Below are 13,131 nucleotides of genomic sequence, written 5' to 3'. Positions count from 1 at the left end.
GTATATTTTTTATTATGTTGAAATTGCATGAACAGAAAAATTTTATATTTGTATTTTGTCTATTGATTACCATATGTTAGATAAATTATGTCCGTATAAACAGTAACCAATCCCAATTAATTATGTCGCATTTTGAATCAATATTTAAATTCAATATTTTTAATATTCTGTAAACAACAGAAATTATATTAATAGTTAATTATAGAGAAAAATACGTGAAAGAATTTTTTATTAATTTATGATTTGATTTTTCACTGAATACTATGTACTTTAATTAATTTTTCTCAATACATTGTGCAAAAATGGGACATTCTGCAAACCTGGGAGGGCCAAATTTCACTATGGGATTCTGGTTGATATATAATTTTGATATCATTTCACAAGTTGATTAGTTATATTAAATACTATAATACTTGTTTTTGTTAAGTTACATTCATATCGGTAAGTGACATCAGAATTTGGTCAATTACAATAGTCGCTGAACAATTGTACAAACTGTACAATTGACGTTCCATGAGCATTTATTTCAAATTCATTTTGATTTGTTTAGATTTACTTTTGCGTTTACTTGAAACAAACTCTAAATCAGCCGAGTTTGGATTAAACATGGTGGCCACTATCATGTGGCTTCACTGTTTATATCAAGCCACTGTAAGATGAATAATTTTAGATTTACTTTTGCGTTTACTTGAAACAAAATTTTTTTATATAATTGGATTCAGAGATAAATGGGGAATATGCATATGACTTACGAAGGTAAATAGTATAAAATATGGTTTCAAAGAAGTGCTTTCATATTTCGGAGACACCAAAAAATAAATAAATAATTTGTGACATAATTTCAAATTTGACACTTGACGTACAACCGAAGTTTGTTCCAATTGATTCTTGTGTATCAAGTTCAGCGTCGGCAAATGGTTTCGTGCACAGAGCAACTTTATTAATATTATTACATTGAAAAATTTTATTATTCTGTGCACAAGTCATTTAGAGAGCTGGTAATTAATACTTTCCTGGCTCCCCCCGTTTTTTCGTTCTAGAAAATCGAAAAGTCATCCGATTTCCAGGAATTTTTTTTTTAAATCTTCGTTTTTACGGCGGATTTAAGAAAAAAATTATGGGAATAAAAAAAATGAAAACTTATATTGGTTTCAGGTTTTCAAATGTTAATGAAAATGCATTCATTCACGTATAATTATTGATAATTTTTTTCCAAATAATCAGATGAAGTTGTGTCATAATCTACACAAAGTAAACGAACAAATTTAAAAAAAAAGTTTATACAAAAATGTTGATTTATCATGTTTTTACAATTAAAAATAATAATTTCTCTTAAAATTGTCCTTTTCTCACGTATAATCATTTGTACCTTTTTTATTAAAAAAATGGTATAATGCTAAGGTTGACTTTTGAAGAGAATTGGGAGTGGGGCGCCGTAAAAACGAAGATTTAAAAAAATCATCGAAATCGGATGATTTTTCGATTTTATAGAGCCAAAAAACGACGGGACCGCGAAAGTATAAAATTGTCAAAGAGTTCAATACTTTTGCTCGTTTTACTTATATCAATTGCGAAGTTGCAGTTTCACACCATTTGGAAACCACAGAATCAATCTGATTTCGTTAAAAAGTCCTATATAAGTTTGGGCTTATTAAAATATTTCTGTGAAACTGTTACATTTAAATTTTAAATTAGTAGAAAAAATGGCTTTCGTTATTTGTTTGTTAATCCGATGTTTTTAGCTGCTGTTAACATTACAAATCAGTTAATTTTATTTCAATTGTTTTTCTCATTTGTTTGTTTGTTTATTGTTGATATTTTTTTTGTTAATGTTTGTATGACTAAGAGGACGTACGAGGGTGGATATAGACAAATGAAAACAAAACATGTAATTTGAACAACTTCTTAAGGTGTAAAAAAACGTTGATTTCGCAATTTTTTTTTGATCTACGGGAATTTGAATAAAATTGGGTGCTAAACAAACTGTACGGCGGACGACCAATCAATTCGATGTTTTGACTGTTCTAAAACGTTTCTGTTTGAAGTGAGCTCTTATTGTCGTGGTGGATAATGATTCGTCTTCTTTGTAGCAAATGTAATTGTATTGCACTGGTATAGTAAAGAAAATGAACTTTTTATTAACTTGGATGATGTTGTGGTCTCAACTGGTAAATAATATACATAAGTAGAATTATTTGTTATGTCAAGCATACTCTATGTGAAGATTTAGAGCTATCTCCATTGACACTGTCTTTTACCATCTTTTACTTAGACACATCATGATCACACATTGGCCTTTCTTCTTTCAATACATAATGCATTGCTTTTTGCTATGTTCCTTCCGTGAAGTTTTGGAAGGCATCATCATGGAAGGGTTAGTTTTCAGTGATATTGCAGTAGGCGAATAATTTTAAAACATGTTTTCTAGCCCACTTCTCATCTTAGTGTTTTATATAATCAGATTTGCATGCAGTATTCTTGCTTCATTAGAATTATTTCTCTGAAAGTTGTCATCAAATTCTTCTTCCCGGTAAGTCCTGGTGGTTGCGATTGAAACTAAAAGACTATCTGGTAGAAAGTTGTGGTTGTTGTAAATTTCTCACTAGAATCTTGTTGGCAATAGAAATGGCATCAAACCTATACATTTTTGAGATCCCTTAACTGAGCTTCATTTGCAAAATACATTGCATTATAAATTGACTTGCCTAGCCAATCGATCTTAGACGTACACTAGTGCTTAGATATATCTATGGTAAACTACAGATTGTTTTAATGTTGCAAGGTGTTCTGTTTGTAATAATTATTACGAATTGGCATAATAATAATCTGCTCAAAATGTATTCTAGGAATCGAATGAAACAATGACCCTTATTTTTCTGTTATAGTTAATATTCTGTGTTTTTATTATAGGCATTGTATCACCTTTTTATAAAACTACCTCGAATTTATGTAAATAGAGTTATACCTATCGAGCACACCGCAATTTAAAGTAATAATTATAAGATAAAAATAGATATATTGAAATTCCTCGTTTGTTTACATGACTAACAACGTTTGTGTTATTCGGAACTCATTCTTATTTCAAATGAATCGAATTATATAATAATTGTTGTTAGGATGAAATAAATTGTACTCACATTTTGTTTACAATATTTGTAAGATTGTGAAATGTGGCGGAAACATTTAATTTAGTCACGTCTGGTGGTTTGTGTTTCAGTCTTTAGTGTTTATAGTTATAATATAAATTGAACTTATTAATTGAAGTGTGTAATATCGGATTGTTCAGGATAATAGTTTTTTTTGTCAATGAACCGTTGAACTGCCAGAAATATACTTTACAGAATTGAAAGAAAATTACTGAAAATAGAAATTGCAATGTAAAGACTTTAACTTATTTCCAATACCTGTATAAATTACAAAATATCATTTTTATGCATGTGCATCTATATAAACATTGCACGGCCGCGACGGCACGGGACTACGAGGTCTGGCTATTAAATAACGAGACTGCGCGCCTAGAGGGCACTCTAAATGGGTGGGTATCTAGATATCTTGTCTTTGCACGTCTCAAAACACGTTTCCGTTACTATTATAGTGTTTGTGCAGTAGCGGTTTGAAACAAACAAACAGAAGCAGCGTATCTCAAATTTCTCGTTAAATTGAAAAAAACTCCGGCTGAGTGCTATAAATTGTTGCAAGAGGCCTATGGGGACAATTCTCTATCTCTTGCGCGTGTTTTTAAGTGGTGTAAGCGCTTTAGTGATGGCTGAGAGAGCACTGAAGATGACCTCCGGAAACAGTGACCAAAATCAACCAAATTGTACGTGCAGATCGAATGAGCATCCGGATGATTGCCGAGACTATAAACCCAGATAAAAATTTTACACGAGGAATTACATGTTGCAAAGGAAAAGAAACAAGACACAACTCGACCTCCTGGACGACTACCTATAAGGTGGTATGAAAGCTGGTCCTCAGCATCCCAACTACTCCTGGCAAACCCTTGAAGAAAATACAGGACCTAGTCCTAACGTTGAAAGAGGAAGAAGAAGAATTACATGTGACAAAAGTCTGTGTGAGGTTGGTGCCAAAAAATCTGACTCCTGACTAAAAGTATTTGGCCAGTAAGCGAACACCCGCCGTACTCACCAGATTTGGCACCGTGGGCCTTTTTTTGTTTCCGAAGATAAGGAGAGGGGAGTACATTCGAACCCTTTTCCATAACCTTCTCGTTACTTAATAGCCAGATCTCGTATATTTTATGCTCCTTGGCTGAGTGTAAAATGCCATAGTTGCAATATTCTGTGACCTGACTTATTACAAAAAATTCAAAGACATAATGCCACAAAGAAAAGCTAATGCTCTTAAGTTAGTACGGACAATCTCGATTGAGATAGGACGTGGTTCAAACGGAAGCCTATATTTTTCACGAATCAGATTTAGTTACTAAGCTAACCACCCTACCATCTTTTTTCCCTATGTAATAGCTGTTCAATTTCACTCCCATTTTCTGGGGTCTTGAGCGAACAGTACAATGTCCAGTCATATCTCTTCTGAATTGTGTTTCGTGAATCTTGATATTTTTTTTGTTTTGTCTTCATTAAGCCTTGGCCAAATAGCAAGAGAATACGATATCTTCTGTTTGACCGTATGTTTGGCTCCGATTTCTGTGTGATTTTTCAACAATTCGGTAGTGGCATTTTAACTGTCGTCGGCATCCTTTACTTTCGTTTCACTTCTTGTAAGTTTATCCGCGTTAAAGCTCTCTTCCACTTCATCCAGGTATCCAGCAGAGGTATACTTTAGTGTTACGAACCTAGGAGAGTGCATTACGACAGTTCATTACCAATTTTGATTTTTTTTTTGATACTATAATGCTTTTAATTAAAAAAAAAAAGAAATAGGAAAAATAATCATGTACAGACATCTCACTGAGTATTTAAAAAGTTTTAACTACACAAAATCATTGAAATTTTAGATTCAGATACTTAGAATAGTTTTTTTTATTCACCACTTTCCCCCAACAGTATCGCAGTTTTCTCTATCACGTATAATATGCTTTTAATTTCTAAAAATAAAATGGAAAAAAATATTCATATAAAGACATCTCTTGCACACTGTACCCTCCAAATTCTCTTTAATAGCTGTTTGTTTCATCGACCCATTTTATTTTGCATAAATATTCTCACTTTCAAAATTGAATACACGCGCGATAGTAGGCAGACGCCCAAGCGATGAGCGAATTTCACACAGAAAACCTTCCTAATAAAAAGTACTACATTATTATCCCTAAAGAAAAAGTACTACATTATTATCCCTAAAGAAAAAAATGTTTGTCTAAATCAGAACCAAACAAGGAATCTGTTTGAATAGGGTAGCTAATAAACACGAACTCGGTTCTTAGTTTACCTTCAGTTTCTGAAGACGATATCTTGGTTACCTAAACGTCAGAAAGTGTAATTGTAGGGTTCTAGTTGTGGTGAGAGCAGTGTGTTCAATAAGAACTCGGTTATCGGCACCAAATTAAAATGATTTCTTCTTATTGGGACACCAATTATCTCTGTCTAATCTGTCTCCGATAGTTCTGTCTTACATGAAATATTTTGGATCCCACATTATAACCGCAAAAGCTAATTAGACGAAGAATTTATATTGTATGTTAACTTCTCGAAAGTGAGTTGTAATCAACTAATAAAAAAGTTCATACCAATCGAGTATCCGGTTCATTAGACAACCTTGCCACTCCAATCTATGGGTGCGGATATATTACCATATCAAAAAAATACTGTATGAATTCATATCCACTCACTAAAACATTTTAAGCGCATTTTTGGTCAACAGTAACTGACTGGAAAATGGTGCTTTAAAAACTAAAAGGTCGCACGTAGCACCCATTAATACCCAAAACATTTTTTAATAATGATTTTTGTTTCAAAATTATCTTGAAGAAATAAATAATAAATATTCCTTGATGGAGTTAGGCGCAGGCTCGAGACTGTACTGAAGTACTATACTGTACTATTGCTTGCTTTGTTCATCGGAAGGTATCTAAATACTGCAATGAACAATAGTAATGCGTTGCGTTTGATCAAAAGATATCTGGAAACAGAGATCCCAAAATACCACTCAGGAATCGAATCGTAATTACAAACATAACTAAAACACAATTACAGTGAATTGATAAAACAAAATGAATTTATCCAAAAACACGAAAATCTGAATAGTAGAAAGCTAATTTGGAACTTTATATCTCGAATATCTATCAAACGAGTTGGAGAGAAGTAGGTCATATCGTGAAACTGTAAGATATTGAGGTAAATTTCAATGGCTTCATAGAGACAGTGTGGCCACATGAGAGTGGCCGCCATTTTTAACCAAACCTGGCTGATTTAGCATTAGTTCTCCTCATAATAAGGTATTTTTTTAGTTAAACATAATATTGAGCCCTTGAAAAGTTTTTGATTAAGTATTTGAGAATATAAATTACAATTTTATAAGCGTTATTATGAGAAAAACAAACTCTAAATCAACCGAGTTTGGATTAAACATGGTGACCACTATCATGTGGCTTCACTGTTTAAATCAAGCCACTGTAAGATTAATAATTTTACGCCACCATCTATTGAAAAGCCTATGTTTCTAGAACTTTTTCCAATACCGTGTATCATATTTCTTTTTTTCATCTGTACATATCGATATGACATTATACCTTTTTAAAATGATGGTATTTTCAACATTTCATTTTCACAATAATTACAACCTTCATAATGTGTTCTTCTAGATGTATGTATAAAAACTTCCGAAATTTGGCTTTACATTAAGGTAACTTGTTTTAAAAATTAACTATTTCCTATTAAAAAATAACCTAGCTTTTTCTTATAATTATAAATAAAATTTTTGGTTAAATTTTAGGTTAAATCATAAGTTTAAAGTAAACACTTATCCAAGTTGCATGTTGTGTATATGTATTGAACATTTCTCCTTTTTTTAATTTTTTTTTCAAATAAAAAACGGGTTTTATTCTATTAAATAAAAAGTTGTAAATTAATTACTATCGCCCACGTATTTTCGAAATCATTTAATGTTCTAAAAAACTATTTGAATATAAAATAAGTAGGTAAATATTGAATTTATAAAGAAGATATAATAATAATGAACGTTGAATATTTAAATTTGTTTGGTTGATCTGAAAAAAATTAACACATTCCTTTTAACGAAAGTATTGAAAAAACAAACTTCAGCTAGTTTATACCGAGTAAAACCTATCGCTCTGTAAAATATTATTTACGTTTTACCTTCATTGTCGACCTTGACATTTCTCATTCAAATATCATAGCAATAGACTGCGAACCAACATTTATGCGGTTTATTTATATATGTATATATATATATATATATATATATATATATATATATATATATATATATGTATATTCCGATGGTAAATGAGGTGTGTAATATGTATCAAAATAAAAGATTTCTACTATTCCCCCCTTGAAATAATTTAGAAATTCAATAATTCGAAAATGTATTTTGCCGTTCTTGAATGGAGAAAACAACTACTCTTCTGGCTAATGCCTCGACGAGTATTTAATTACAACTCATTTGAAGAGTGTGATGTCAATCGACCTTTTTGTCGATATTAACATCCCCAATGGCTCGCAATTGTAAGGAGAGGTTGTAACTACTGACTTGTTTCGACGTCATTACGTCTCATTAGAGCAGTTTAACAACCCTCGTTTGGGCCTACCTATCACATGAATCTGTTTCAATTAATCAAACATTTTTCTATATTTAATTGTAAAAATGCTGCTGTAGGAAATAGAAGCAATTATGAATTTTAATTATTTATAGTTATATTTATAAAATATGAATTTTGCTCAAATTGTTCAGGTTACGAGGATGTATTGAAAACCAATACAGATATTTAACTTGTAATAATAAGAAAATCCTAGGGTTAAATCTGTGTATTGGTTTTTAAATATGTATTCTGAGGGACGTTGTTATTTAGATTCTGGACCATGGATAAATTGTAAAAATTTCATAAAATAGCAATTTCAATTGTAATAAATGTTGATTACAGACAGATGTATTATAAGTTATATGGTTTATCGGAAAAAAAGGCTGTTTATCTATTATGGAATTAAATAATTAGTCTTTGTATCAAAGAACAAAAATTAATTAACTGTACGTGACTGTTAGCGACACGCTTGATTATTAGCACGAAGTAGAAGCTGCAAATTTCGTTAACGGTTAAGTTTCACGCTACTTCATACACTAATAAAAATCTAATAATGATTAAACAATTCATTAGGTGAACAAAGATTGTGTCAGCTTGTTTTCTTTCCTTCTTCAATAACAACAACAACCTCAGTTTCAAATATTATTATAAACCTAATTACTATTTTATGTGTTATATGACATAAACCTTGTTCACTACTAGCATAAATATTGTATATTATTAGATTCGTTCTAGAATTTTTGTTTCAACATTTACAAGTTTGATAAAAATTATTTGAATTATCATCATTCACCAATCTATATTACAATATATGCTAGACGCTCCGAATTGAAGACATTGTTACTGCAGGCTATCTTATTTAAATCATAATTTATATTTAGGGGATTTTGAAATTGCAACAGATGTAAATCCTAGTTATTTTTCTTTATTTCAGATCTCTGGCTGGCCAGACTGATATGGAGCACTGTTGAAGATGCGCGCCCCTACCCCCTCCGAGCCGAAGACTATATTTCCTACTTACCAAGTGCCTCAAAAGTCAGCCATGAGGGGCAGCGCACCCCCAGTACAAGTTGCAGGGCCATCTTGGGGGGATCGAGCCGATTCCCCAAGTAGTACCCATAGCGTCATTGAAGGCGCTTTGTCTGTGATATCCGGCTCAAGTTGCCGTTCAATCGGCAACTCTAATATTAGAATGCAATCTGTGACCGAAAATTGTCTTCTGAACTCTGTTACCGTACCAAATATGCAACGTATAGACCATGGCATGGTCACCCACAATAATAGCTTTAAGTTAGTCAGTAAGTTTGGTGCTTTACTCCCCGGACGAGACATTCCCAATCAAAAGTCTGATGACCTCGAACTACACGATAACCTCAATGTACTGAATACCATTAAATACGATTCAAAATACTGCGATAACAACGACGAAAATGACGACTATGAGGCATACCACATGTCAAATATGCAAACTCTCACCAGCACAAATGACTTGAATAGCTACAGTAAGCTGTATGCGCCTTTGAGGCTTAGAGGTGGAGGTGAAAGCTCCCTCAGTACTGGAACTTCTGGCTGGGGTACTCCTCCTACTCAGCAATCTGGCAACAATAATGGTAATTACATTTTTTATTAACTTTGAGGTATATACCACACATCTAATTAACATCTTTCTTTCATCTCTTTTCGACTGTAGAAGAATTATGTATTACATAAATTGAACATAGATAAACTAATAAAGTATAATATGTGCAAAGATTTTATTCATCAATGTAGTCTACTTCAAGAGGAATACAATCATTTCATTGCTTCTCTAATTACTCTATGCCGTGTTAGTAGAAGGATTTGTCTTTTGACTCAAATAGGCTTCCTCATTTGATTTGAATTTCTTACGGACAAATATTTTTTTTGAGTTCAGAGAATAGCCAGTAGTCACTAAGGGCCAGATCTGGACTAGGAAGCAATTGGAAGTGTAATGATTCAATTCAACCATCTTTGCCATCGACTTATGAATCGGTTTTTTCTTCAACATATCAGGCAGTTTTTCCTTGATGTTTGCATTCAAACGATCCAAAAACTGAATTTAGTATTCGTTATTGATCGCCTCTCCCTTTTGGAAATAGTCGATGAACAATATTCCATTTGCATCCTAAAATACTGAAGTAATAACCTTCCCAGCTAACTGTTGTGCCTTTGGACGCTTCAGATGTGGTTCTCCGGATGCAGTCCACTCAGGTGATGATCGTTTTGATTCTGGAGTGAAGTGAAGGATCCATGTTTCATCCATTGTCACATATCGACGAAAAAATCTGATTTATTAAGAGTAAAAATGGCCAAACACTGCTCTGAATTATCCATACGGTGTTGTTTTTGATCGTCTGTGAGTAAACGTGGTACCCACTTGGAAAGAAGCATTCTCATGGTCATATGTCCATGCATAATGTAAACCCAATGGCTTTTGTGGACTTTTTTGGTGTTTTCCGGAGTAACCACCTCAATTGGAAGACCAGAACGTTCACCATTATTGGTGTCTGTACGACCATGTTTAAATTCAGCAAACCAATAACAAATTGTTCTTGCTGCGCTTTTACAATATTTTTTTTTATCAAGATGTTATGATAAATTAACTCACAAAATTGTTTTGAAAATAACAAAAGTAGCTTAACTTAAATGGCTGTCACTTTTTTCTGACTAATCGAAATGTCATGAAATTTTATACATAGCTTTTGGAAGTTGGTACTTCATAAATGTCATATGGATTTGACAATGGCAGCGCCATCTGTGTGTCAGTCACACGACTTTTTGAGTGATGTAATATAATTGAAAACTGCAACTGCTGTTTTGCTGTCTCTAAAGTATAAGATTGTTTGTTCCCTTTATTTAATTCTAATAAAATGGTTTTCTTAAGCTATGAAGTTTAATGATTTTGACATAAAATTATATTTTCTCAATTCTTTGTCCAACTTTTTAAAAAGTATTATTTGATTTTTCAAATTGTAAATTGTAGAAAGTGACACAACCGATGTCCACCAGTTGGAGCAATATCGCTTTTGGCTATTAATTATCTTTTATTTGTGTGTCACGTTCCTTTAACAGCTGGATCTTTTTATATCAGCTTCATGCTATGTTTATGGTATTTTAAATTTACGGGTTTGTAATAATTAATTTTGCCATTACTATGTTGTACAAATAAGAGTTATCAATTCTTTTCCTTTGATAGGTAGCAAGATTGTCTTTTGTATAAAATTTTACATTGTTCATACAAAAATCGTTATTTTTGGATCTCCAGTTATTTAGCATGTGATCCTGATGGCTATTGGAAAACAAACATTTAGACATTTTGGTCACAACTAGTCTAAGAATTATACCTATATTTTCATATTTTGAATCCCTTTATTTTTTTGAATATGTTTATGAATAACGTTTTTGTATGATAATAAAAATATATTAAGTTGCATTTAAATTAATGTTATTTTCAACATTGGTCTGATAAATATAGCCTAACTTACATATTTATGAGTAAGATAAGATAAAATATGATTTGATAAAAATAATGATTCAATAAATCAAATAATTATAGTAGTTGAGATGAGATTCTGATAAAAATTATGTAACTTTGATCCAAATAAGTAAATACCCTAACTATGTATATTTTTTAAATAACCGGAGATCAAATATCAGCATGAATAACATAATATAAAAAACTATGACAATTCATTGGATTACTCCTGTAACATACTATCTTCAGAGGATTAACAAGTTTGGTTAATGAGGGAATGAGGAAGAAATAGGTGTCCCTCTTCATTTATAGAGGAAATAAAACCCAAATAAAAGTTAAAACTATTTTTAGGTTCTAGATAGATGAGCTGCATTTTTTAAAATATATTTTTACAGCTAACAAAAGCAACGGCCAGCAGCCACCTACTTCCCAATCAAATAATACTGGTTGGGGTCAACCTGGAACGAAACCAACTAACAATGCATTACCACCTAGTAGTCAACCTCCTACATCTTCCTCAAATTCTCAGAATAACAATGGGCCAACCAACAGTTCTACTAAACAACAATTAGAACAATTGAATAGTATGAGAGAAGCTATTTTCAGTCAGGATGGCTGGGGTGGTGTAAGTAATTTATATTGTTATTATAAAAGTATCAAGCATCTGCATAAATAGACCACTATGATTTCAAAGCAAATTGGTGCACTGCAACTTAACGAACATTCTTCCATTTCATTTGAAGAAATAATAACAATAATAAGAATAAAAAAGTCTAATTTACAGATGACCATCATTTAAGATTGTTTTGTTCTTTAATATTTTAGCAACATGTTAATCAAGATACAAACTGGGACATTCCCAGCAGTCCTGAGCCTCCTTTGAAGATGGACGGTTCTAGCGGTCCTCCACCATGGAAACCGGCTGTGAATAATGGTACTGAATTATGGGAAGCGAATCTTCGAAATGGCGGACAGCCCCCTCCGCAACCTCAACAAAAAACCCCATGGGGACATACGCCCTCTACGAACATAGGTGGTACTTGGGGTGAAGATGATGATGCTGATACATCTAACGTTTGGACGGGTGCACCTTCCAATCAACCGCAATGGGGTGGGGCCAGTGGTAACACTAATAATGGAGCTATGTGGGGAGGTTAGTAGTAATATTTTCCTATAATATTTTGAGTTATACTATCATTACATATTAGTCTGTTATAGTCTAACCAAGTGAAAGTTCATTTGTAGCGCATTAAAAAAAAATTGTCCATCTGTCTGTATCAGAGAGAACTCCTCACAGGAAGCATGTAGCTAAATGTGATCTCATTGGCCAAATGACCTCAAATGACATTGATTGACGTGAATCGACGTCAGTAGACATCATAAGACGACTCCAAATGAAAATAGACGTCAATTGGCTTCAATGGACGTCAGTTCATGTCAGGTCATTTTTAATTTCATAAACCGATTATTATGAGAATTGTTAATAAATAATTAGGACAAAATCACTGAATAAATACAATTATCGGTTTTTTATTTTGTTTTTCATTGAAACTTCGTTTTATAAGGTTTTTGCTAATGGTCAAAAATGCGCTATATTCTCTTTCGCCGAAAGTGCGACGATTTTTTTTACTTTTTTATTATTTGAAAATAATCATTCATCATATTAATACAGACCCACACTCTCTTTATTTATTAATGCGTCTTTGGTTTGTATTAAACTAAGGAATTGTTATTTGAGGTGAAAATTGAAATTATTTTTATATTTACATAGATGACTGGAAGCATATTTCTAAATATATTTAATCACCATATCAACTTATGTTTTTCAAAAGTTTCTGAAAAATGTCATATTTTTCAGACGCTCAAAATAAATCTAGTTTGATGCCAAAAGTTGGAT

At 32.3% G+C, this 13,131-nt stretch overlaps 1 protein-coding gene across 4 annotated transcripts in view; it reads left to right on the top strand.

Moving 5' to 3' along the window:
* LOC130900865 (protein Gawky) overlaps positions 1-13,131 on the top strand; it is a 39,895-nt gene that overhangs the window by 13,219 nt on the left and 13,545 nt on the right. For all 4 annotated transcript variants that reach the window (XM_057811782.1, XM_057811781.1, XM_057811783.1 and 1 more), the window contains exons 2-4: positions 8,676-9,351; positions 11,630-11,859; positions 12,060-12,387. In XM_057811782.1, the coding sequence (XP_057667765.1) occupies positions 8,715-9,351; positions 11,630-11,859; positions 12,060-12,387 (1,195 nt within the window). In that variant the 5' untranslated portion in view covers positions 8,676-8,714. The remainder of the gene's footprint in view (positions 1-8,675; positions 9,352-11,629; positions 11,860-12,059; positions 12,388-13,131) is intronic.

This window comes from Diorhabda carinulata, chromosome X (assembly GCF_026250575.1).
Source record: "Diorhabda carinulata isolate Delta chromosome X, icDioCari1.1, whole genome shotgun sequence".
NCBI lineage: Eukaryota > Metazoa > Arthropoda > Insecta > Coleoptera > Chrysomelidae > Diorhabda > Diorhabda carinulata.
The sequence above is the reverse complement of the archived record's forward strand: the minus strand, read 5'-3'. Positions and strand labels throughout refer to the sequence as shown.